Below are 27,643 nucleotides of genomic sequence, written 5' to 3'. Positions count from 1 at the left end.
TAGTGGACTGATAGCAGAGCAGCTGATGGCAGCTTCCTCTGCCTCACACTGCTGTCTGACTGCATCCAGCTGACACTGAGATGAAGCAGGAAAGAAGCAGCTGATATTTGGACAGCACACATGACGGAAAGGAGGATTGCAGTTGATGTGCACATGAATGATTTGTGTTTCCTCTGCAGGTAGAAAGTGTGTGTGAGCTGAATTGAGCAGCATGGATCAGTGTGAGGACAGAGAGGAGGGAGTCCCTCCCTCTAAAAGCACTCTGTGTGGGGAACATGAGAGCCAGACCAAAGCTCAGAGGTGAGATGACCATCTCTAACTGTCCATGACTCTTCTCCATGTCACAGCTCAGCACTCACATCACTGCTCCATCATTATTCACAGGAACCAGCCTGGACCTCCACCCAGCTCTGTGTCCTTAAAGAGTGACTGGTCTAAAGGTCACTTCGTTGATTTTAAAGTCCAGCCTGTGTCTGCTGCAGAGAGGTGAGCTGTTAGTAACATGAACTCTTTGATTTAACTGCTTGATGTGGTTGGATATAAACTGCAGTGCAAACACGTCGTTCCCTCAGTCCCATTTAAACTGTCTTTTAAAACAAGCCTTTGGTTTTTAAACAACTGAAAATCCACTTCAGCAAACAGGAAGTGATCAGAGCGTCCGTCCACTTCCTGTCAGGCCCTGCAAACATTTCATATTGAAGAAAAGTAGCTGACATCTCACATTTTTACTCCACCACATTCAACCATTTTGACATTTTACAGCATGAAACTCTTGTCACATGACTCCTGTTATGTTATAGAGTCATGTGACCACCAGGGAGGGATTTGTATGGATGTGTGTGAAACACATTCAAATCAATCTGATTCATCAGTGGAAACATTTTTGGTGTAAAATGCAGCAACACTGAAAACGCTGAAGATAAAAACACAACAAATGAAATATGAACAAATCGAGGCTTTGAATACACGTGTGTGTGTTTGAGACAAAGGGATAAATGGTGTGTGTGTGTGTGTGTGTGTGTGTGTGTGTGTGTGTGTGTGTGTGTGTGTGTGTGTGTGTGTGTGTGTGTGTGTGTTTGTGTGTCCATGGTTCCTCCAAAGAGTGGAGCAGCAGAGCTCAGAGGTTCCCAGTGGTCAGTCTGATCTGCAGCATCAAACACAGCTGGACTCCATATTTATGGTCTGTACATGTACAACAACTACTTTATTATTAATAATAATAATGCATTTATTTATAGGTCCCTTTCAGAACACCAAGGACTCTGTGGACTAAATGACCAAAAGAAAACAAACTTTGAAATCAGACGGTGCAAATGTGATCACAGGGAAACATTTTAAACATCGAGGCTTTAAACAAAAACCAAAGTGAAACAGTTTGTAGTCGAGATCAGTGGGAATGAAGCTGAATAACTGTTTCTTCAAAAACTTTGTAAATGACAAATATGAAGGAAATTAGCAGCATTAGCACTTACTAATGATGTGAGTTGACACTCGGCTGTATTGAGACGAGCACATTAGGTGGTCCTCAACTGTAATGGAAACCAGTGGATCCAGTCCAGTCGTGGCGACCTGTGGTGAGTCGATCTGAGCAGGTACTAATAGAAACGGGGCCATAGATGTGTTTGTGCTTAATAACAATGAATCACAGGATTTTTAGATTTTTACATTACAGTTAAAATCTCATGTTGTTTGTTAAAGTATGCAGTTCAGGGTGTGTTACTAAAACTGTTGTTTGTTCACTTTCCAAAGACCCAGGCCCCATAAAAAGCAGCCAATCAGCTTCTAAGAGTTACACACCCATGCATATCTATCAAGTTAACTCTGGTCCAAAACACTTGGATTTATCTTGAAGAATGTTCCTGTATGAGAACTGAAAATGATTTAAAAAGCAGCCAAATGTCCAAAGAACAACTTTGACACACCTTCATAAAACCTGCAGAGCACTTAAAAAAGAAAAACTAGCTGAAAGTCTGGCTGCTCTTATGAAAAGTACAGAGAAATTATGGGTCGCTCAACGCTTGTGCACAATATAAGAGTTGAAATAAATCTAAAGAATAACTCAAAATACTACAATCATACTAAGAAAAACATCAACAGCTAACTATCCAAGTGGATTTGTTTAAGACAGCTCCATCTGCTGGTGGCCCTCTGCAGGTGCATGAAAGGGGCGTGTTTATAGTGAAAGTAGTAGAGAAAGTAAACCCCACGGGAATGAGGGAGGACTCTCAGCAGTTTCCAGCTCATATTCAGACATTTGTCTTCTCACTGAAACACTGAAAGCAGCAAGTTTGAGTGGCTGTACCTTAATTAGAAGAGATAACATGGCAATAGTAATTAGAGTTGATTGAGAGAAGACAGCTCCTTGGAAGACAGGACCAACTTCACACCTGATCAGATTTGCACACTGTTAGACCTCTGCCTTACCACTACATATTTCAAATACTTCGAGGGCTTCTACAGACAAAAACATGGCTGTGCCATGGGCTTCCTGTGTCACCTATTGTAACCAACCTTTACCAACCAACCTTTGGACGAAGTGGAAAGGAAGGCTCTCTGCTCTTTTAAAGGGAGAGTACCCAGCCACTGGTACAGATATGTAAATGACACCTGGGTCAAAATCAAGACACAAGAAGTGAAATCCTTCACTGCGCACATTAACGTTGTGGATAAAAACATCAAGTTCACCAGGGAAGACACAAAGGATGACTGTTTGCCTTTCCTGGACTGCGCTGTGCACATTGAAGAGAATGGCTTGATGCATACTCAATCATCCAGGAAAGTAAATCTCCAAAAGTTGATTCTGTTTATCTGGATGTAGCGTTTTGTGGGAGAACCGTTTCGTCACTCATCCAAGTGATTTCTTCAGTCTCAGCTGACTGCAGGGTTCCCCAATCTTATAAACAGTGCATTTGCATAATGACTGAAACCAGCCCACTGAAGGAACAATGGGCTGGGAGGTCAGTTCCCTAATCATAATTATGCAAATTCTCATGACCATTGAGCAACAACCACTGATCAAAACCACTGATCAAAGACCATTGACCAGTCATGAGGATTTGCATAATTATAATTAGGGATGGGTATTGATGAGATTTTCACGATTCCGATTCCATTTTCGATTCTGTTTAACGATTAGATTCTTTATCGATTCTCTTAACGATTCTTTTTTTTAAAACAGGAGAACACTAACGTTGATTAGCTTAGAACTTTGTTATATATCTTCTCTTTGAACAAGATATAAATTTAGGAATAACTTGGCCTTACAAACCCAACAGTGAGATCTTAAGAGATCCACAGCCTACGGGTCTTCAATGGGGTGTCACAGGGTTCCCGAAAAAAATTGTAAATGTAAAATAATAAAATAAATATTCTTCTGTAGCAATAACAAAGTATAAAATACGATAATTTTTAATCCTACAACTGTTTATAACTTGCATAGTTCACATTTCTGTATAACTGTATATCTCAGATTTCTGTATAGTTTTTTTTTATTTCATATTTATATCCTGTTCATAGCCTGTACATAGCTTGTACCCACTACAGCCTGTAGTTTGCAAAAATGGCAAACAATTCAAAGGAATTGAAACAGTGGGAACCGGTTCTCAACAAGAACCGATTTTCGATACCCATCCCAAATTATGATTAAGGAACTGACCTCCCAGCTCATTGTTCCTTCAGTGGGCTGGTTTCAGTCATTATGCAAATGGACTGTTTATAAGATTGGGTAAATCTGCAGTCAGCTGAGACTGAATAAGTCACCTGAATGAGTAATGAAACATTTCTCCCACAAAACGCTATGTCCAGATGAACAGAATCAACTTTTGGAGATTGAAGAGAATGGCAACCTCAACATTGAAGTTTACCGAAAGCCCAAACACACGGACCAGTACCTCTTTGATTCCCATCACCCTCTGGAACACAAACTTGGAGTAATTAAGGCCCTACACCACCGGGCAGAACATTTTCCCTTTAAGCCTGAAGGGAAAAAGAAGGACCTCACACATTTAAAGGAAGCACTCAAAACATGCAGATATCCTAATTGGGCGTTTATAAAGTCAGCAAAGATGCACAGAAAAGAAGACCAGACACCAGCGAGGGACGATAAGAAAGACAGATGCAACAACATTGTCATCCCCTATGTAGTCGGTGTATCAATTCAATTCAATTCAATTTTATTTACAGTGGGGCAAAAAAGTATTTAGTCAGCCACTGATTGTGCAAGTTCCCCCACTTAAAATGATGACAGAGGTCAGTAATTTGCACCAGAGGTACACTTCAACTGTGAGAGACAGAATGTGAAAAAAAAATCCATGAATTCACATGGTAGGATTTGTAAAGAATTTATTCGTAAATCAGGGTGGAAAATAAGTATTTGGTCACCTCAAACAAGGAAAATCTCTGGCTCCCACAGACCTGTAACGTCTTCTGTAAGAAGCTTTTCTGTCCCCCACTCGTTACCTGTATGAATGGAACCTGTTTGAACTCATCATCTGTATAGAAGACACCTGTCCACAGCCTCAAACAGTCAGACTCCAAACTCCGCCATGGCCAAGACCAAAGAGCTTTCGAAGGACACCAGGAAAAGTATTGTAGACCTGCACCAGACTGGGAAGAGTGAATCTACAATAGGCAAGCAGCTTGGTGTGAAAAATCAACTGTGGGAGCAATCATCAGAAAATGGAAGACATACAAGACCACTGATAATCTCCCTCGATCTGGGGCTCCACGCAAGATCTCATCCCGTGGGGTCAAAATGATCATGAGAACGGTGAGCAAAGATCCCAGAACCACACGGGGGGACCTGGTGAATGACCTGCAGAGAGCTGGGACCAAAGTAACAAAGGTCACCATCAGTAACACACTACAACGGCAGGGAATCAAATCCCGCAGTGCCAGACGTGTCCCGCTGCTGAAGCCAGTGCATGTCCAGGCCCGTCTGAAGTTTGCCAGAGAGCACATGGATGATACAGCAGAGGATTGGGAGAATGTCATGTGGTCAGATGAAACCAAAGTAGAACTTTTTGGTATAAACTCAACTCGTCGTGTTTGGAGGGAGAAGAATACAGAGTTGCATCCCAAGAACACCATACCTACTGTGAAGCATGGGGGTGGAAACATCATGCTATGGGGCTGTTTTCCTGCCAAGGGGACAGGACGACTGATCCGTGTTAAGGACAGAATGAATGGGGCCATGTATCGTGAGATTTTGAGCCAAAACCTCCTTCCATCAGTGAGAACTTTGAAGATGAAACGAGGCTGGGTCTTCCAACATGACAATGATCCAAAACACACCGCCCGGGCAACAAAGGAGTGGCTCCGTAAGAAGCATTTGAAAGTCCTGGAGTGGCCTAGCCAGTCTCCAGACCTCAACCCCATAGAAAATCTGTGGTGGGAGTTGAAAGTCCGTGTTGCTCGGCGACAGCCCCAAAACATCACTGCTCTCGAGAAGATCTGCATGGAGGAATGGGCCAAAATACCAGCTACTGTGTGTGCAAACCTGGTAAAGACCTATAGTAAACGTTTGACCTCTGTTATTGCCAACAAAGGTTATGTTACAAAGTATTGAGTTGTATTTTTGTTATTGACCAAATACTTATTTTCCACCCTGATTTACGAATAAATTCTTTACAAATCCTACCATGTGGATTCATGGATTTTTTTTTCACATTCTGTCTCTCACAGTTGAAGTGTACCTCTGGTGCAAATTACTGACCTCTGTCATCATTTTAGGTGGGGGAACTTGCACAATCGGTGGCTGACTAAATACTTTTTTGCCCCACTGTATATAGCGCCAAATCACAACAAAAGTCGCCTCAAGGCGCTTCATAGATACAGCGAAAAACCCAACAATCATATGACCCCCTATGAGCAAGCACTTTGGCGACAGTGGGAAGGAAAAACTGCCTTTTAACAGGAGGAAACCTTCGGCAGAACCAGGCTCAGGGAGGGGCGGGACCATCTGCTGTGACCGGTTGGGGTGAGAGAAGGAAAACAGGATGAAAGACATGCTGTGAAAGACAGACAGAGAGGTAGAGAGGTCTATTGACACATACTGAGTGAGAAAGGTGACCGGAAAGGAAAAACTCAATGAAGGCTCTGCCTCCCATTCTACTTTTAAATACTCTAGGAACAACAAGTAGGCCTGCAGTGCGAGAGGGAAGTGCTCTAATAGGGTGATATGGTACTACAAGGTCATTAAGATAAGATGGGGCCTGATTATTTAAGACCTTGTATGTGAGGAGCAGGATTTTGAATTCAATCCTGGATTTAACAGGAAGCCAAAACAGGAGAAATCTGCTCTCTCTTTCTAGTCCCTGTCAGGACTCTTGCTGCAGCATTTTGGATTAACTGAAGGCTTTTCAGCGAGTTTTTAGGACATCCTGATAATAATGGATTACAGTAGTCCAGCCTGGAAGTAATAAATGCATGAACTAGTTTTTCAGCGTCACTCTGAGACAGGATATTTCTAACTTTAGAGATGTTGCGCAAAAGGAAGAAAGCAGTCTTACATATTTGTTTAATATGTGCGTTGAAGGACATGTCCTGGTCAACAATTACTCCAAGAGTCCTCACAGCATTACTGGAGGCCAAGGTAATGCCATCCATAGTAAGAATCTGGTTACATACCATATTTCTAAGATTTTCAGGGCCGAGTACAATAACCTCAGTTTTATCTGAATTAAGAAGCAGAAAGTTAGTGGCCATCCAGGTGTTTATGTCTTTAAGACATTCTGCATAGCAGTGAAAATGTATGCTATGTCTTCTAATGATACTGCCTAGGGGAAGCATGTAAAATGTAAACAGAATTGGTCCTATCACCGAGCCCTGTGGAACACCATAATTGACCTTAGTGGGTAAAGAGGACTCTCCATTTACATGCACAAATTGGAGTCTATTAGATAGATATGATACAAACCACTGCAGCACAGTACCTGTAATACCTACAGCATGTTCTAATCGCTCTAATATGATATTATGGTCAACAGTATCGAACGCTGCACTAAGGTCTAGCAGGACAAGCACAGAGATGAGTCCACTGTCAGAGGCCATAAGAAAGTCATTTGTAACCTTCACTAAAGCTGTTTCTGTGCTATGATGAGCTCCGAATCCTGACTGAAACTCTTCAATAAGCCATTCCTCTGCAGATGATCTGTTAGCTGTTTGACAACTACTCTTTCAAGGATTTTTGATATGAAAGGAAGGTTGGAAATTGGCCTATAATTAGCTAAGACTGCTGGGTCTAGAGATGGCTTTTTGAGTAAAGGTTTAACTACAGCCAGCTTGAAGGCCTGTGGTACATAGCCGATTATTAGAGATAGGTTGATCATAGAGCTGGGGGATAGAACGATAACGATATGTATTGCGAAATAACTTTTTCTCGATAGAAAAATGAGACTATTGCGATAGACCTCATCTCTCTCTCGCTTCCTCTCTTTTTTAAAAAAAAAGAAAAACAAAAAAAAAAAGAACAGCCAATCCAAATTAAGTAGCTGAACCAAGCACAGCCGCAGCGTCATGGTACGTGACTTGCTACGTACAGCACAAGTGCGAAGCCGCACGTGTAATTGTTTGGGAAGGAGCCAGCCGCCCTGCCGACCGGGTAATTTTTGAAAATGAGTGTGCCGACTAGAGAAAAATCAACCGAGAGCTTGGGTGACCAGGTTACTGAGGAGAACACAGATGAAAGTTCCAATGCCGGAGAGATTGTCGAAAAGAAGGGCCAGAGAAATTTCAACTATTTGAAGTCTGACAAAAAATAGAGTAGCGCGCACTGTAAATTTAGCCAAAAACATGTTCCCACAAAGTCTGGAAAAACAACAAGCCTTTTTTTTAATCACCTGAAGCAGTGCCACCCACTAGAGCAGCGGTCCCCAACCCCCGGGCCTCGGACCGGTACCGGTCCGTGAGTCGTTTGGTACCAGGCCGCGAGAGTTGAGGCTCAGGTGTGAAATGTATAGTTTTCAGGGTTTTTAATCAGTTTTCAGCGTTATTTTGTTATCGTTTTTATTGTTTACTCAGTTTTCCTTGGTCTTTTCACGTGTGTAATGAATAAATTTTCTTTTTTACGGTACCGGTACTAGTTTTATTTTGCTGTATTTATCCGCGACACCTTAAAGGCCGGTCCATGAAAATATTGTCGGGCATAAACCGGTCTGTTGCGCAAAAAAGGTTGGGGACCGCTGCACTAGAGCACGGTCAATCTCTGACTGAAAGTGCTAATTCGTCATCGAAAACAACCAGGGGAATCCCTGCGAAGCAGCAACAGTCAATTGAGTCGGCTTTCTCCAGCGTCTTACCATATGACAAAAAAGCGAAGAGACATAGCGACATAACGAATGCCATAGCCTACTGTCTTGCTAAAGACATGCTACCAATAAACACGGTTGAAAATGAAGGATTCAAGCAGCTAATTAAGGTAATAGCTAAGCTATACAACAAGGAGAGATTGAGAATTTCCTTTTATTTCTCAGTTTATTTGATATTGATAAAAGTTAGTCAATTTTGTCTGTGCTTCTGTAAAACAAACTAAGATTTATTTTTAGAATGAATATTTTTGTTTTGTTTGTTCTATTTCAAAACTTAAATGCTTAGCGGCTACTTTATGTGTAGTTTGCAATATTTGCCCTTATTTATCTGAAACTGAAGTCTCATGTTTCTTAAGTACATCTGCCCTGTTGAATTTATTATGGGAAACAAGTATTTAAATCAAAACAAGCTGCTGATTATTTCACATTTTACTTGTGAGCAACGTTTAAGGCACATTTAAATCTTACAAATATAGTTATTTGGCTTATATCGTTATATATATCGTTATCGCCTGAAATGAAAAAACATATCGTGATATGAAAAAATCTTATATCACCCAGCTCTAGTTGATCATATTTAAGATCGAAGAATTAATTAATAGCAGGACTTCTTTGAGCAGTTTTGTAGGAATGGGGTCTAAAAGACATGTTGATGGTTTGGAGGAAGTAATTATTGAAGTTAACTCAGAAAGATCAATTGGAGAAAAAGAGTCTAACTTAACATCAATGGTACTAAGAGTAGCTGTAGACGATATTACATCTGTGGGATGATTGTTGGTAATTTTTTCTCTAATGATAAGAATTTTATTTGTGAAGAAGTTCATGAAGTCATTACTAGCTAGCATTAAAGGGATGGTTGGCTCAAAAGAGCTCTGACTTTTTGTCAGCCTGGCTACAGTGCTGAAGAGAAACCTGGGGTTGTCCTTATTTTCTTCAATCATTGACGAATAGTAAGATGTTCTGTCTTTGCGGAGGGCTTTCTTATAAAGCAGCAAACTATTTCTCCAGGCTAAATGATGATCCTCTAAATTTGTGACACACCATTTCCTCTCCAGCTTACGAGTCATCTGCTTTAGGCTACATGTTTGAGAATTATACCACGGAGTCAGGTACTTCTGATTTGAGGCCTTAGTTTTCACAGGAGCTACAGTATCCAGAGTTGTATGTAATGAGGAGGTAAAATTATTAACAAGCTAATCGACCTCTGTTGGAGTAGTGTTCAGATAGATGCTCTGCTCTATGTTGGTACAGAGCATTGAAGATGATTACAGTGGGTGGATTATATTCTTAAATTTGTTACAGCACATTCAGAAAGACATCTACTGTGATAAAGTCTATTCTCCACTGCTGTGTAATCAATTATTGTAAATGTAAATGTTATCAGGAAACGATCGTTTCTATGCCATATGTTAAAACAAGATCTAGAGTGTGATTAAAGTGGTGGGTGGGTTCTTTTACATTTTGAGAGAAGCCAATTGAGTCTAATAACAGATTAAATGCCATGTTGAGGCTGTCATTTTTAGTATCTACATGGATGTTAAAATCACCTACAATAATTATTAGTTCTCAGCTCAGATAAAATAATTATCTGAGCTGAAAACTAAATCAGATAAAAAGTCTGAGAAATCAGAGAGAAACTCTGTGTAAGGCCCAGGTGGACGATATATGATAACAATTAAAACTGGTTTCTTGGTTTTACAGCTGGGGTGGACAAGGCTAAGCATCAGACTTTCAAATGAATTAAAAGTCTGTCTGGGTCTTTGGTTAATTAATAGGCTGGTGTGAAAAAATGCTGCCACACCGCCCCTCGGCCTTTGCTTCGAGATTTCTGGTAGTTAGAATGACTTGGGGGTAGGGATGGGTATCGTTTAGGTTTTATCCGATACCAGTGCCAAACCGGTACTTTTGAAACGGTGGCGGTGCTTAAACGGTGCTCAAACCGGTGCTTAAAGAATGGAGAACACAAAATTGGTCCAAAAACCTCTCATGTTCAGCTGTTTTTTTTTGTAAAAAGATAACAATGTTAGCCTTTTCTGCAGCTATAGAGCATATATGGCATAACTCTTGGCTGGAAGGAGTGCTTAAACAATGGAAAAAACACAAACTTTGACCAAAAACCTCTCATGTGAATTACACACGAACAACATTAAGCTACTCACGCAGAGAAGAACGGCTGCTGCTGCCATCATCATCCTCATCATTTCTGCTATGCTGGCAGGGCTAGGGGCCAGGACTCTACTCTTCGGGTTTTTGGGGGATGTTGCTAACTCCGGTCTGATAACAGGCACCACACCCACAGTAGATGTGCCGGTGTGAGGTCTTGCAGCAAGCTATGAAATACGGCGCATTTCTCGGCTTTTAAAAAAACGCTATGCATCGCCAGGTGTTTCATCAGATTTGAGGTGTTACCTCCTTTGACAGTATCACAGTATCAGCTTAAAGCACTTGTTGCAGGCTGCTGAGTTTGCATCTTTTGCTGTGAAGTACAGCCAGACTTTTGATCACTTCGCCTTGGACATTTTTAATCTGTAGCTCTGCTCTAAAAGAACGTACATACCTGGCCCCGCCTACTATCCTCGGAAACGTAAAATGATTGGCTAGAATCTAAAGTCATCACAGCTCAGGAAAAGAAAGCACCGAAATAAAGCACCGAAATGTGCGCTGCTTTTCGGTCTGGTTACTACCGTTTATGTCAGAACCGGTGCCATGATGGCACCGGATAACGGTACCCATCCCTACTTGGGGGGTGTTGATTCATTTAAACTAACATAATTATCCGGCTGCAACCAGGTTTCTGTAAGGCAGAGTAAATCGATTTGTTGCTCAATTATTAAGTCATGTACTAACAGAGACTTGGAGGAGAGAGACCTAATATTTAATAATCCACATTTCACTGTTTTACTCTTTGGTTCAGACGTGGATACTGTATTGATGTTTCTTTGTGATTTTTTTATGTTTAAGTTGTTTATTGCTGGTTTTTAGTTTGTTTTTGTCTGTTTGGGAGCTGACACAGTCTCAATAGTGATGGGTTTTGGGGGGGTAGCAGGAGGAGAGAAGCTGCAGAGAGGCGTGTAAGACTGCAACTCTGCTGTCTGGTCCCAACTCTGGATAGTCATATTTTGGGGGGTTTAATAAATTTGTCCATATTTCTAGAAATGAGAGCTGCTCCATCCAGAGTGGGATGGATGCTGTCTCTCCTAACAAGACCAGGTTTCCTCCAGAAGGTTTGCCAATTATCTGTGAAGCCCACATTGTTTCTGGGACACCACTCAGACAGCCAGCAATTTAAGGAGAACATGCGGCTAAACATGTCACTCCTGGTCTGATTGGGGAGGGGACCAGAGAAAACTACAGAGTCCCACATTGTTTTGGCAAAGTTGCACACCGATTCAATATTGATTTTAGTGACCTCCGGTTGGCGTAACCGGGTGTCATTACTGCCTACGTAAATTCTAATTTTACTAAATTTACGTTTACCCTTAGCCAGCAGTTTTAAATTTCCTTCAATCTCGCCTGCTCTGGCCCCTGGAAGACAATTGACTATGGTTGCTGGTGTTGTCGGTTGCCGGTCTTCACATGTCTGAGAACAGAATCACCAATTACCAGAGTTTTACCCCCGGCGGGTGTGTCACCGAGTGGGGAAAAACAGTTAGACACTAGGGGTGGGTTTTTATAATCGATTTATCGATTAAAATAAATTCTGGCTTGGATAACGTAAAATCGATTCATTAAAATCCTGAATCGATTTTTTAATATAAATTTTGCCTGAAATGCCCGAATCTCTGGTGAAATCTCACAAAATTTCAACAACCACCAAATAGCTAAGACAGTAAATGAGTGCAGGAACACGGATTCTGCACAAAGACTTAAACACACAGCGCGACCCGCGGATCAGAATCAGTGAGATGTCGCCTTTCTCACAGTTGGGGCTGAAAGCCGACAGCTCACTGTCGGCAGGTCCGCGCTTTGTGTTCACGCCCTTTTTGCGCTGATTCTAAAGCTGTTAGTTTGATCTCTCTCCAAACAATATTGACCGAACCAGCAGCAAAAGAAGATCCAAACTATGCTTCACATAAACATCGTCATGAATTCACTCTGACTTTTACTGTTTTGCCTCCACCACGATGCACAGCTCTCTCTCTCTCTCTCTCTCTCTCTCTCTATACTTCAAGAACAGTTTCCCGTCTAAAAATCTGTTTTCTTCATTATTTGCTTGCTTGTCACGCACAAGTCTACCGTTGTTTACAGCGCTGTCGGCCACTGTTTTTTTTCCCTTTTACATTCCGAAGAGAAAACCTCATTTCTGCTGTTCAATACTGAACAAATTTAAACTTTTTAAAATTATGCAAAATGCAAAACGCTTAACCGTGTCTATAATAAAACCGCTGTAAAGTCAGAGGTAACGCTCATATGTTGATTATTGGTTTTCTTTCATTTTTGATGTACTGCAGAATATTTATATAAAATCCCAGGCCAGGAAAATCACCTTCATGTTTTTCTGTGTTTTATCTTCAGCTACTTTGACACAAAGGCATCTGCTGTGACGCTCACACCTTTGATAAAGTCTTGCAAGTGTCAGCTTCCTTTTTATTGATACAGAAATATGTAAATATACTGATCTGAATTATAATATTTCTGACTGTCAAAATTTCCCAGATTCAAATCAAATTGAATCGAATTGAATCAAATTGAATTGAATCGTGGATCGAATCAATTCGGGACCTTGTGAATCGGAATTGAATCAATTCTAGAAATCGGTGACAATACCCAGCCCTATTAGACACATTAACAGGTTGGTGGTGTACCTGGGGCTTCCTTTTAGGACTATGCGTCCTTCTCACCATCACCCAGCCCCCCTCTTTCCCCAGCTGCTTGGGGTCTGCCGGGAAACAGCTAGCGGGGCCTACGCTATCTTCGGCTGTACCAGCTACAGGGGCCTGGCTAGCTACGGGTGAATGAAGGGTGCGAAGCCGAGTCTCCAATTCAGTAATCCTGGCCTCCAGAGCTGCAAATATGCTACATTTGTTACAACTACAACTATCGGCTAAAGGAGGCCGAGGAGTAACTAAACATCTGACACAATGAGTAGGAAAGTGCAGGAGGTACAGGTGAAGTAGCCATGGTGCTAACGATTCGGCTATGAGCTAAGCTAAGCTAGTGAAACAGTACAGAGACAGTGAGTGAATACTTTGGCTATAAATTAGGTAGTGAATACACAGAAAATGTCCTTCGGATGAAGCATGTGAAGATCATACTATGAAAAAAGAATGTATTTAAAAGTTTTTAATTAAAATGCTAAGTAGATAAGCTACTCAGAAACACCACTGTGTTTGAGCAGGAACAGGAAGTGATACTCTACCACAGAGAGAGCGAACACCAAGTGATAGTTTAGTATCAGAGAAATTCAGGAGAGTTTTCTCCAAGCACGACATCCCAGTGTACTTTAGACCCAGCACCACACTGAGACAGAAATTGGTTCACCCGAAAGAAAAAACTCCAAAACACAAACTTAACAATGTGGTGTATGCTGTACAGTGCAGCGAGAAATGCCCAGACCTCTACATTGGAAACAGCCACTTCACAAGTACATGGCACAACATAGAAGAGCCACCGCACGGGACAAGATGCAGCAGTCCATCTGCATCTAAAGGACAAAGGTCACTCTTTCGAGGATGCAAATGTTCACATTTTAGACAAAGGACAGATGGTTTGAAAGAGGAGTGAAAGAAGAGGCGGTGGTTTACGACACCAAATGTCTGCCATCTATAATCCAGTTTTGAGAACCTTCCCACACACCTTAACGCCCACTCACACCCTGGGCCATCTGACCTCAAGAAATAACATGATGGGGTGGGGCTAGGTTTCACAATGAGCTCACCCGAAACCCTGGCTGATTGTGACCCACACCCATTTTCACACCTTGGCTCATGTGGTTAGGTAGAGGATCATCAGGGGGTCCTTTTGTCCCTCTTGGGGGGAAACTCCCATAGGGTTTAAATCTGGGACTCTCCACCATTTGACCTTAGAAAAAGAAGGTTTTCGGATGAGAGGTGAGACGTCTTCAAGCAACTTAAAGAAGTCCAGACGCTTTTCTTTCCAAAGTCCTTAGACTAGAATAGATTAAGCAATGCTGCCCTTGTAATGTAGTTTATGATTTTTATACATCTTTTTGTGGACAAGTCCAGTTTTTCTGTAGAACCTCTCAAGCAGCAAATCGTGTCCAAATGTGTTGTTCACAGTGAGTGGGATCATCAGTGTGCTGCTATGTTAACATCCTGCAGCAGGATTTGTTTGGTCAGAGAATGGATAGATCATTAAGTCATTGTTGAGTTTAGGGGGATGGTATACAGTTGGAGTAGGTTCAGCCAGTTGACACACAGTAGATAAAAATAACTGAAGGCAGGAGCAGACACCTGTATGACTTTCCACCTCTCACATAGATTACTGTCCCTGGGCGGTGCCACGTGGCTATTAGCTGTAAACAAACCTGGAGGAGTGGATTTCTTCAACTGAGAAAAGTCACAGAGTTGTGTCTAGATGCTAAATCATCCAGGTTTTCAACCCTATAAACAGGACATTTGTATAATGGCTGAAACCAGCCCACTGAAGGAACAATGGGTTGTGAGGTCAGTTCCTTGATCATTGGTATGCATATTGTCAGGACCATTGATCAATAACCACTGATCAAAGACCATTGACTGTTGTGACAGATGTACCCTTAGCGCCCCCCCCCCCCTCCATTCAGACATGGTTTTTCCCTTTTCACATAAATGGCCTCCTTGACTCTGCGCTCAAACCAGCATTCACATTTACTCAGGACCTTCTTGATGTGAAGTTCTTCTGCTTCCCTGGCTGCTGTGTCTGTGGGGATGGTGTTCGCTCTTTGTTGTAGCGTCCTGTTTGTGCTCCAGTGGATGATGAGAGTCAAACCTTAAATACTGATCTGTATGTGTAAACAGAGTGAACCTTTAAGACCAGTTGGCTGTACGATCAACTCAGTCACTTATAACATCTCCAAGTTTCTGGCTTTGATTCTCAGGCCATTGGTAGGCAGCTCTTAACACCAGTGAAATATTTTTCCCACTGAAATCACTGCATTCATATGAACAGAATGAACTTTTTGGGATCGTGGAGTTGTGGAGAATGTCTCAGTTAATCAGATAAAGTCAGACTTACAATTGGTAAAGAGTTCGTGGATGATATGCCCCTTGATCGTAAAGAAGTGGATGTTGTGTAAACTGAAGTTCAGAGTGGTGGGTCATTCATAAAGTATTCTGTTCCAGCTGCTGGAGGACAACATCATCACTTTTGTGAAGAACGAGCTGAAGAAGATCCAGAAGGCTCTGAATCCAAATAAGCCCCGGTGCTTGGAGTTTCAGAGGGAGGATGATGAGCAGAGAAGAAACAGCAGAGAGGCATTTGTGAAGATCACAGTGGACTTCCTGAGGAGAATGAAGCAGGAGGAGGTAGCTGACCGTCTGCACAGCAGTAAGAGGATTTATCTAAAGATTTAAGCTGCTGAATAAATGAGAGACTTGTGACACCAGTGTGTTCACTGGTGTCACATGCTGATGACAATTTCTGACCCACTGAGAAATGACTGAACATTTTGTAAAATATGATTGTTGAAGTTGAATTTTTATTATTATTATTCAGAACTTCCTGCTGCAGTTTTTTATCGTAACCTTAAATCTGCTCTGAAGAAGAAGTTCCAGTGTGTGTTTGAGGGGATCGCTAAAGCAGGAAACCCAACCCTTCTGAATCAGATCTACACAGAGTTCTACATCACAGAGGGAGGGACTACAGAGGTCAATGATGAACATGAGGTCAGACAGATTGAAACAGCATCCAGGAAACCAGACAGACCAGAAACAACAATCGGACAAGAAGACATCTTTAAAGCCTCACCTGGAAGAGACTAACCAATCAGAACAGTGCTGACAAAGGGAGTGGCTGGCATTGGGAAAACAGTCTTAACACAGAAATACAGCCTGGACTGGGCTGAAGACAAAGCCAACCAGGACATCCAGTTCATATTTCCATTCACTTTCAGAGAGCTGAATGTGCTGAAAGAGGAAAAGTTCAGCTTGGTGGGACTTGTTCATCACTTCTTTACTGAAACCAAAGAAGCAGGAATCTGCAGCTTTGAAGACTTCCAGGTTGTGTTCATCTTTGATGGTCTGGATGAGTGTCGACTTCCTCTGGACTTTCACAAAACTAAAATCCTAACTGACCCTAGAAAGTTCACCTCAGTGGATGTGCTGCTGATAAACCTCATCAGGGGGAACCTGCTTCCCTCTGCTCGCCTCTGGATAACCACACGACCTGCAGCAGCCAATCAGATCCCTCCTGGGTTTATTGATATGGTGACAGAGGTCAGAGGGTTCACTTATTCACAGAAGGAGGAGTACTTCAGGAAGAGATTCAAAGATGAGGAGCAGGCCAGCAGGATCATCTCCCACATCAAGACATCACGAAGCCTCCACATCATGTGCCACATCCCAGTCTTCTGCTGGATCATTGCTACAGTTCTGGAGGATGTGCTGGAAACCAGAAAGGGAGGACAGCTGCCCAACACCCTGACTGAGATGTACATCCACTTCCTGGTGGTTCAAGCCAAAGTGAAGAAGGCCAAGTATGAAGGAGGAGCTGAGACAGATCCACACTGGAGTCCAGAGAGCAGGAAGATGATTGAGTCTCTGGGAAAACTGGCTTTTGATCAGCTGCAGAAAGGAAACCTGATCTTCTATGAATCAGACCTGACAGAGTGTGACATCGATATCAGAGCAGCCTCAGTGTACTCAGGAGTGTTCACACAGATCTTTAAAGAGGAGAGAGGACTGTACCAGGACAAGGTGTTCTGCTTCATCCATCTGAGTGTTCAGGAGTTTCTGGCTGCTCTTCATGTCCATCTGACCTTCATCAACACTGGATTCAATCTGCTGGAAGAACAAAAAACAACCTCCAAGAAGTCTGAAATAATAGAATATGCAGAGAAACACTTCTACCAGAGTGTTGTGAACAAGGCTTTACAGAGTCCAAATGGACACCTGGACTTGTTCCTCCGCTTCCTCCTGGGTCTTTCACTGCAGAACAATCAGACTCTCCTACGAGTCCTACTGACACAGACAAGAAGTAGCTCACAGACCAACCAGGAAACAGTCCAATACATCAAGAATAAACTCAGTGAAGAAGACCTGTCTGCAGAGAAAAGCATCAATCTGTTCCACTGTCTGAATGAACTGAATGATCGTTCTCTAGTGGAGGAGATCCAACAGTCCCTGAGATCAGGAAGTCTCTCCACAGATGAACTTTCTCCTGCTCAGTGGTCAGCTCTGGCCTTCATCTTACTGTCATCAGAAAAAGATCTGGATGTGTTTGACCTGAAGAAATACTCTACTTTAGAAAAGGGTCTTTTGGGGTTACTACCAGTGGTCAAAGCCTCCAACAAAGCTCTGTAAGTAAATATATACACATCCCTTTCTTTTTAAAATGTTTATTCAAGTAGCATTGCATCTCTTATATATATTCTGAAACTGTTGAATGAAAAAAGCATCGGCACACAGTCAGATATGTTATTTTTAATGTTTCGTGGGTTCATAAAGTGTCAGTGTTTCTGAAGCACTTGTGGGTCACTATTATCAAAAGACTATTCAGACTCAACATATGTCGACTGATAGGAGATAATTATCTCATTATCTCTCCCAAAATGAATACAAATACAAAGAAAAATCTGACATGTTTTGTTCATGCTGAAATCATATGGAACACGCCATTGTTTTGATACTGTATTTTTCATTTAACACTCATTCCTTGTCTGAGTCTATCAACTAAATTGAGTACTACACTGCTTATATGAAGATGTGAGTTCACAATGAGCCTCACTGGCAAATTTTATTTGTAGTGTTATGCCTAGGTTCTGCCACTACTGACACACTAAATTATATTCCTTATGTTCGTTGTGGGTCCCTGTTGACAGATGTAAGAAAAATCTCACGCAATCATTATTAGAATTTTTTTTTCAACAACTCAGCATATGGTAAATGGCCTGTATTTGTATAGCGCTTTTCTAGTCCCTAAGGACCCAAAAGCGCTTTACACAACCCATTCACACACTGGTGATGGCAAGCTACATTGTAGCCACAGCCACCCTGAGAGAGGCAAGGCTGCCGGACACAGGCGCCACCGCCAGTAGGCAGTGGGTGAAGTGTCTTGCCCAAGGACACAACGACCGAGACTGTCCAAGCCGGGGCTCGAACTAGCAACCTTCCGATTACAAGGCGAACTCCCAACTCTTGAGCCACGATCGCCCCACATAGCATAGATTACTTACTGAAAACTTATCAGAGGGCAGTTAAGGCCGATAAACACTCCTACTTTTCTCAACTTATTTCGGCCAACTCTCATAACCCTCGTGTTTTATACAATACGATAAATTCTATACTTAACTTGGAAGGTTATGACCTTTTGCCGTCCTCTGAGGCTATGTGCAATAAGTTTATCACCTTTTTTGTGGACAAGATTGCTAGCCTGAGGCCTCTAATTCCACCTATTGTTGATCCGGCCATGCATGCTCCTTGCTCAAGCCTATTCCCTGCTTTTGCACCGATTTCTCTGCGTGATTTAGAGGAGTTGGTGCTACATGCTAAGCCCTGTGGCTCCCCGAATGATGTTGTTACTCCCCGCTTTCTCCAAAAAGTATTTCCCATCATTGGACCTTATATCCTGAAAATTATCAATACTAGTCTGTTAACCGGTCAAATGGCCTGCATTTGTATAGCGCTTTTCTAGTCCCTAAGGAACCCAAAGCGCTTCACAATACATTCAGTCATTCACCCATTCACACACACATTCACACACTGGGGATGGCAAGCTACATTGTAGCCACAGCTGCCCTGGGGCGCACTGACAGAGGCGAGGCTGCCAGACACTGGCGCCACCGGGCCCTCTGACCAAGTTCCTAGTGGGTTTAAACATGCAGTCATACACCCCTTACTTAAGAAACCTAGCCCTGATAGTTCTAATATGTCAAATTTTAGACCTATCTCCAAGCTTCCCTTTTTAAGCAAAATCTTGGAGAGGATTGCACATACCCAGCTGTTGGAATACCTGAACGACTCGCAACTGTCTGAAATCTTCCAATCTGGTTTTAAGCCCTTTCACAGTACAGAGACAGCTCTTGTTAAAGTTATGAATGACATTCTTGTCGCTACTGATCGTGGTAGATATGCTGTGCTTGTGTTATTGGACATGACAGCTGCATTTGACACAGTGGACCACGACCTGCTGATCTTCCGCTTACACCACTGCGTGGGAATTTCTGATTTGGCATTGTCATGGATAAAATCATATCTTTCCGAAAGGAGTTTTTGTGTCAAGCTGGGATGGATAAAATCATATCTTTCCGAAATGAGTTTCTGTGTCAAGCTGGGACTGACCGCTTCCTCTGTGGCCCCTCTGCTTTGGGGTGTGCCCCAGGGATCTATCCTTGGGCCATTATTTTTCTCGCTATACTTACTCCACCTTGGTGCCATTTTTCGTAGACACGGAGTGTCATTTCATTTGTATGCCGATGACTGTCAGCTTTATTTACCTTTTAGTCATTTGGATACCTCCCCATGTCAATCAGTGCTCGACTGTCTTAGCGATATTAAATTATGGATGGCTAATAATTTTTTGAATTTTAATGGTCGCAAAACAGAAGCAATTTTATATGGCCCGCATCGTTCTACTGATACCCCAGATGTTGATTTTGGTGATTTGACCTCCCATCTGAAAAGTTCAATCACTAATCTTGGTGTTAAACTTGATTCCGCGCTTACTTTTGAAGGTCATGTAAATGGGGTGGTAAAATCAGCTTTTTATCACCTCAGACACCTGTCAAAGGTTAAGCCTTTCCTTTCCAAACCCAATTTGGAAACTCTTATTCATGCTTTTATCACCTCACGTCTGGACTATTGTAATTCCCTTTTAATAGGGGTCGGGTCGGGCACCTTGTCACGCCTGCAGTTAGTGCAAAATGCGGCGGCACGATTTTTAACTGGTAGTAGGAAATTCGATCACGTCACTCCGGTTCTGGCTTGCTTGCATTGGCTTCCCATTGAATTTAGGGTTCGTTTTAAAATCCTTTTATTGGTTTTTAAATCTTTAAATGGTCTGGCTCCTGTCTACTTATCTGATTTGCTGAAGCCACATGTTCCTCCTCGCTCGCTTCGTTCAGCTGAGCAGCTGCTGCTGTCGGTCCCTAAGTCGCGGCTGAAATGCAGAGGAGACCGAGCTTTTTCAATTGCGGCTCCGATGCTCTGGAATAACCTTCCCCTCCAAATTAGACCAGCATCATCAGTGCAGGTCTTTAAGTCCAGATTGAAAACCTATTTTTATTCCCTGGCTTTTAACTCTGTAGGAAACTGGCACCTTCTTATTTATTTTATTGTATGAAATGATTTTATGGTATTTTTTAATTTGGTAGTTGTTTTGACTCTGTGTTGTTCAGCGCTTTGGTCTGCCTGGTGTGTTCTTAAAGTGCTATACAAATAAAAATGTTATCTTAAGATTCTTGGTGAAGCATTATTATTTACCACGGGTGCAAAACAATGGACACTCTCTTGAAAAGTTCAACTTTGAAGATCAAGCACTGCCAGTCCTTCATTTTACCAAAATAACAACACTAGATTGATCCTAGGTTTGTCGGCCTCATGTTCAATTTTAATCTTGTTTCCACGTCTCCCCAAGTTTTGTTCTTCATTTCTAATATATGTGCTTCAGTCAGCTATAACTTTATTTTCAAATCTCATTAATTAATGGTCAGTTTGTATATCACTCTCTGCATAGTTCTCTAGCATATCGAGACTATCTCTCCTCACCGTTACTTATTCCATATGTACGGGATATGACCCCTCTTGGTCGTGGCATGTGGATATTTCTTTAAGACACTCCGGCACGCCCGGCTACGCCCCACAGCTTATGTATAAAACAGCTGTGCGGACGTGACACCGGTGCTCGTTTGATCTCCACTTGGTGTGTGTGTGCGTGATTTACCTTGAGAGTGCTGTGTGCTTGTGTCTGTTGGAGCGTGCTTCAGCATCCTCCGTGGGCGATGTCTCTCTCGCTTCTAGGTTCCCCTGGTAGCCCCGGTATTCCCCTGGTAGCCCCAGTATTCCCCTGGTAGCCCCAGTATTCCCCCGGTATGCCCTGGTGTTCCCTGGTATTCCCCTGGTATGCCCTGGTATCCCTTAGCTTGGTCCTCCCTTCCCCTGCTTATTGCCTCAAATAAATAAATACATAAAGGCTTCTGTGCCGGTCGGACCACGCTGTTCGGCTGCCGACTATCAAGTAGCTTGGCTGCAGTGAGAAAAAACAGCAGGGACACGGCTTCAGCGTTCAAGTATACGCTGTTGCCTTGGCACTGTGCAGCTCGGCTGCTTTGTGTGTTAACGCAGAGGGGATACGGCTTCAGCGTTCCAAGCGTTCGCTGTTGGCCTGCTTAACACTGTGGGGAATAAACAGTGGGGAATTATGCTACGGTTCGTGCCAGTTAATCGTTAGCCGGCCTGCGAGTAGCATTCCGGCTGGTTAGCCTGTCTGGCGTGTCGCCCGCAGCTCGTGGGTAACGCGGCCAGCTGGGCTCCACTCGTAGCTCGGCTACATTGGGGAAATGTGTCAGGGTTCCAAGCATATGCTTTTGCCTGTCAGCACTGTGACGCAGGGGCTAATAAACAGTGACAGGGGAATCCATGTTGCGGCTAGCGCCGGCTACCTGTTAGCACTTCCTGGTTAGCGTGTGGCCCCGCCCCCTTACTTGATAGCAGGAGTATGGCAGCCCACACGTCCCAAACATGTCTGCGTATGGCATTTTTGCCCTTTACGGTAGGCATGAGCAGTGTGGCTATGCCTGGGTGAAAACGGGCAGATATATAACTAATATGAAAGCAGCCTAGAGCATGCTGTGCTGGCTGAAGTAGCTGATGCCTTGTATGCACTGCTTTGTTGCCAGCACGGACTAGGCAGATCGTACTGGGTTGAAAGCATTAAATGACCCGCCCCTCCCCCTTCTCCTGCCTCCAAAAATGAGAGAGCAGGCTACTATGGGGAACATGGCTGCCACTGCTGTGACTCCAGTTAGGCGCTGGCTCACTGTCTGGCACATTGCCCAAATGTGCGGGTCTACAGGGCCGGCAGCGCCCACTCAGTGAGCTGACACCCCCTGCAAGTCACGCCGCTGGCTCCACTGCAGCTCCAGGCTGCCTTCCCCCTGGTGTGTTGCCCGCATTCACCGGCTTACGTGCCAGTTGGACCTCGCTGCAGCGAGTGAGCGTTCTCCAGCCTTTTTTATTTATTTTTTTTAGCTGGATTCTCTCTGGCATATCAGCTGCTGCAGCTCCTGGCTGTGTTACCCTGGCGTATTGCCTGCACTTCAGCCAGCGAGTGCCTGCAGTGCTGTGCACGAGTGTGCACGAGTGTCTCGTTCTCAAAGTTTGCTCTTGCTGCTCCCCTGTCTGCGGACGGCGCTAGTGACTGCTCATCCCTGGGTCCTACGGGTTAAGTCCCCGCTTGGCTTTTGCGGGCCGGACCACCAGCCCCCATCTGTGGACGGCTGGGCGGCTCCATGGTTGGATGGACCCTTCAGGTCGCATCCCTGCCTTGGCCCTGCGTCTTGCAGCTGTACTGCTGCTGCGAGCTGTGTTCCACTGGCGTGTAGCCGGCGACTGAGTGTTCTCCAGCTCACGGCGCTGGCTCTCTGTCTAGTGCGTTACCCCTGTGTCGCGGGTCACATGGGCAGCAGGTGCCCACTCAGTGAGCTGACACTTCCTGACCGTCCGCCAGTGTCTCCTCAGGCCTACTCTTGCTGGCCCCTGTCTACTGACAGCGCAGAGTGGCTGCTATGCCCTGGTGACGAACCTTGGGTTGCCCCTCACTTGGGCCCTCAGTGGCCTGAGCCGCAGGCCCCTCCCCTGTCATGGATGGTGCAGGTCAGCTGCTCTACTCCTGGGACCGGCCCTGGGCCTCGTCCTACCTCGGCCAATCCACTGGGTGGCCGCGATGCTTCGACAGGCTCTCTCTCCCTGGCACTGTGTCACTGCCTAGTGCCAGGCAGGGCTCTGTTGTGGCTTGGCTGCCCCAGCTGGTGGCTCCGCCTTCCCTTCTGGGGCGTCTTCCACATATCGTGGGCTTCTGTCACAGCGATAGCCAGCTGCTGTGCTCGAGTGGCTTGGTAGGCTGTGTTGCCCTGGTGTTTTACCGGTGTTTGCCAGCTTACATGCCAGTCGCACCTCTCTGCGGTAGCATTCTCTGGCCTAGTGTAGCCTGTTCTGTCTGGTGTGTTGCCCGCAGTGCGCAGTTCACGCGGGCAGCAGGGCTCCTGTTGTTGCTTGAATGGGGCGGCTTCTCGGCTCTGACCGCAGCTTCAGCTGCAGCTGCTGCAGCTGCTGCTCCTGCTAATGCTGCTACTGCTGCAGCTGCAGGCTGTGTTCCCCTGGAGTATTGCCCAGGCTTCGTCGGTTTACGCGCCAGCTGGACCTCGCTGTGTCTGCTGCTCAGCCGGCGAGTGAGTGTTCTCCAGCCTAGTGTGGCCTGTTCTGTCTGGCGTGTTGCCCGCAGTGCGTGGTTCACACGGCCGGCGGGGCTCCTGTCTTTGCTCAAGTGGGGCGGCTTCTCGGCTCTAACTGCAGCTTCAGGCGCCGCCGCCGCTGCTGTTACTGCTGCTGCTGCTACTGCTGCTGCTGCAGGCTTTGTTCCCCTGGCGTATTGCCCACGCTTCGCCGGTTACACACCGGCTGGACCTCGCTGTGTCTGATGTTCAGCCAGCAAGTGTTCTCCAGCCCGCATTGCCGGGCCCCCTGCAGGTGGTTCACCTGTTACATGTTAGCCGGGCCCCGCTGTGCCTGATAAGCCAGCCGCCGAATGTGTTGTGCCGCTTGGACCTGGGGCGACCTGTGGGTCGCGTCCCTGGCTTGGAGCTCCTCTCCAGCAGCTGCACTAGAGCTGCTTGCTGTGTTCCCCTCGCGTGTTGCCCGCATTTGAAGACTTACACGCCAGTGAATGTGTGTTCTCCAGCCTCCTTGGCCAGTCTCTGTCTGGCATATAGGCGGCTGTGACTACAGGCTGTGTTCTCCTGGCGTGTTGCCGCGTTGCCGGCTTGCCCGCTGGTCGGTCCTCGCCGTGTCTGATACCTCAGCCAATGAGTGGGTGTTCCCCAGCCTGCGGCGCTGGCTCCCTATCTGGCGTTTCCCGCTTATTGCAGGCACCCATTGGATGGCTGAGTGAGCTACGCTTCCTCTCCTCTCTATGCTCCTGGGATTCCAGGTTCGGGCCCTTGGCACCAAAGGCTCCAGCTGGAGATCCTTGGGAAGCGGGCTTGTCCTAGCCGACCGCCCATGCTTCTGGCATTCCGTTGCTCCAACCTCATGCCGCGGGTGGCGGCTGTCAGACCTTGCTGTATCTGACATTTTGGCCAGTGAGTGAGACGTCCCCAGCCTGCAATGATGGCTCCCTGTTGGTGCGTTGCCTGTGTGTAACAGACTTACGCGGCCAGGCCCCCGCCTCCCTGTCTGTGAACAGCTCGGGGTGGGTTCGGCTTTATGGCTGGACGGGTCACATCCCAAGCTTCACCCGCAGTTGCTGGCTGTTCCCCTGGCGTTCCCAGGGCGTGTTGTCCACTTGCCGGCGTACACTCCAGTTAGACCTCGGTGTGCGAGTGGGAGTTCTCCAGCCTGTAGCGCCGACTCTGTCTGGCATTGCTCGCATGTCGTAGGCCTATGTGACCAGCGGGATGCTACTTGGCAGCTCGGTGTGCTGACTCCCGGCACCTTCACTCTCGGCGGTTCGGTTGCACAGTGTACTCGCGGGGTGTCTTACAGAGTTACACCGTACATATGGAATATGTAACAGTGTGGAGAGATAGTCTCTCAGTAAGAGAACCAAGGTTACACCGTAACCGTACGTTCTCTAGCATATCGAGACTATCTCTCCACCGTGAGGCCGCTCGGAGACGCGTTCCGATCAAACTATCACCAGTGTCACGTCCGCACAGCTGTTTTATACGTAAGCTGTGGGGCGTAGCCGGGCGTGCCGGAGTGTCTTAAAGAAATATCCACACGCCATGACCAAGGGGGGTCGTACCCCGTACATATGGAATATGTAACGGTGTGGAGAGATAGTCTCTCACTAAGAGAACTAAGGTTACACCGTAACCATACCTTCCTTCAGGGAGTGCAGAATTATTAGGCAAATGAGTATTTTGTCCACATCATCCTCTTCATGCATGTTGTCCTACTCCAAGCTGTATAGGCTCGAAAGCCTACTACCAATTAAGCATATTAGGTGATGTGCATCTCTGTAATGAGAAGGGGTGTGGTCTAATGACATCAACACCCTATATCAGGTGTGCATAATTATTAGGCAACATCCTTTCCTTTGGCAAAATGGGTCAAAAGAAGGACTTGACAGGCTCAGAAAAGTCAAAAATAGTGAGATATCTTGCAGAGGGATGCAGCAGTCTCAAAATTGCAAAGCTTCTGAAGAGTGATCATCAAACAATCAAGCGTTTCATTCAAAATAGTCAACAGGGTCGCAAGAAGCATATGGAAAAACCAAGGCGCAAAATAACTGCCCATGAACTGAGAAAAGTCAAGCGTGCAGCTGCCAAGATGCCACTTGCTACCAGTTTGGTAGAGAGCTGCAACATCACTGAAGTGCCCAAAAGCACAAGGTGTGCAATACTCAGAGACATGGCCAAGGTAAGAAAGGCTGAAAGACGACCACCACTGAACAAGACACACCAGCTGAAACGTCAAGACTGGGCCAAGAAATATCTCAAGACTGGTTTTTCTAAGGTTTTATGGACTGATGAAATGAGAGTGAGTCTTGATGGGCCAGATGGATGGGCCCGTGGCTGGATTGGTAAAGGGCAGAGAGCTCCAGTCCCACTCAGACGCCAGCAAGGTGGAGGTGGAGTACTGGTTTGGGCTGGTATCATCAAAGATGAGCTTGTGGGGCCTTTTCGGGTTGAGGATGGAGTCAAGCTCAACTCCCAGTCCTACTGCCAGTTTCTGGAAGACACCTTCTTCAAGCAGTGGTACAGGAAGAAGTCTGCATCCTTCAAGAAAAACATGATTTTCATGCAGGACAATGCTCCATCACACGCGTCCAAGTGCTCCACAGCGTGGCTGGCAAGAAAGGGTATATAAGAAGAAAAACTAATGACATGGCCTCCTTGTTCACCTGATCTGAACCTCATTGAGAACCTGTGGTCCATCATCAAATGTGAGATTTACAAGGGGGGAAACAGTACACCTCTCTGAACAGTGTCTGGGAGGCTGTGGTTGCTGCTGCACGCAATGTTGATGGTGAACAGATCAAAACACTGACAGAATCCATGGATGGCAGGCTTTTGAGTGTCCTTGCAAAGAAAGGTGGCTATATTGGTCGCTGATTTGTTTTTGTTTTGTTTTTGAATGTCAGAAATGTATATTTGTGAATGTGGAGATGTTATATTGGTTTCACTGGTAAAAATAAATAATTGAAATGGGTATATATTTGTTTTTTGTTAAGTTGCCTAATAATTGTGCACAGTAATAGTCACCTGCACACACAGATATCCCCCTAAAATAGCTAAAACTAAAAACAAACTAAAAACTACTTCCAAAAACATTCAGCTTTTATATTAATGAGTTTTTTGGGTTCATTGAGAACATGGTTGTTGTTCAATAATAAAATTATTCCTCAAAAATACAACTTGCCTAATAATTCTGCACTCCCTGTTAACTCTTCTTTGGCTACCCTAATTGCAGTGTTGGGGAGTAACAGAATATATGTACTAGCATTATGTATTTAAAATACAAAATATCAGTAACTGTATTCCGTTACAGTTACCGTTTAAAAAGGTGGTATTCAGAATACAGTTACTTTTTCTTTTCCTGTTTCATATGTTAGGCTATGCCCTCTTTATTTTTTGGGAATTCCACGCCGGTGGAAACACAAACAAAACACGCATTAAGAGGCTCTAATGCCTGGGTCCCAATCTCTTGGCCCACGTCACCCCTTCTTGCGGTCCACATAGTGACGTGAAGAAATATTTTTAAAAATTATTATTCAAAAAATGATTTAACATGAACGCAGTATGGCAGAGTGTTACAGGCATAGCCCTAAACAATGTAGCCTCATGGGCAGTGTAGTCCGTGCTACAGGTACAATGGACTGGCATACCTGTTATGTGAGAGAGAGCATATTTCTCCTGTTATGGCTTCCCTTCATTGGCTTCCTGTTAATTCCAGAATTGAATTCAAAATCCTGCTCCTCACATACAAGGTCTTAAATAATCAGGCCCCATCTTATCTTAA

The 27,643-nt window shown here is 44.6% G+C and overlaps 2 protein-coding genes and 1 long non-coding RNA gene across 3 annotated transcripts in view; all 3 read left to right on the top strand.

Annotated features, from left to right (window-relative positions):
* Window positions 1-248: 248 nt before the first annotated feature.
* On the top strand, window positions 249-1,153 carry LOC120743241. The gene is made up of 3 exons (XR_005698119.1): window positions 249-300; window positions 385-486; window positions 1,102-1,153. It is a non-coding gene; the product is annotated as an uncharacterized LOC120743241 (long non-coding RNA).
* Window positions 1,154-15,543: 14,390 nt separating this feature from the next.
* LOC120743239 lies at window positions 15,544-25,600 on the top strand. Its single transcript, XM_040046813.1, has 2 exons — window positions 15,544-15,556; window positions 22,728-25,600. Exon 2 carries the CDS (start codon window positions 23,263-23,265, stop codon window positions 24,097-24,099), a length of 837 nt encoding a protein of 278 aa, XP_039902747.1. The 5' UTR covers window positions 15,544-15,556; window positions 22,728-23,262; the 3' UTR covers window positions 24,100-25,600.
* The window catches only part of LOC120743238 (ribonuclease inhibitor-like), a 31,416-nt gene continuing 20,943 nt past the window's right edge, over window positions 17,171-27,643 (top strand). Inside the window, exon 1 of the mRNA XM_040046811.1 lies at window positions 17,171-17,763. The gene's annotated coding sequence lies outside the window, so the exon portion shown is untranslated. The remainder of the gene's footprint in view (window positions 17,764-27,643) is intronic.

The sequence above is a fragment of the Simochromis diagramma genome, unplaced genomic scaffold (assembly GCF_900408965.1).
Source record: "Simochromis diagramma unplaced genomic scaffold, fSimDia1.1 OVJJ01000053.1, whole genome shotgun sequence".
Classification (NCBI taxonomy): Eukaryota; Metazoa; Chordata; class Actinopteri; order Cichliformes; family Cichlidae; genus Simochromis; species Simochromis diagramma.
The sequence above is the reverse complement of the archived record's forward strand: the minus strand, read 5'-3'. Positions and strand labels throughout refer to the sequence as shown.

Bases quoted from the DNA above. Each gene is read 5' to 3' on its own strand.
- LOC120743239 (XM_040046813.1), top strand. From the start codon at position 23,263: ATGGATGGTGCAGGTCAGCTGCTCTACTCCTGGGACCGGCCCTGGGCC.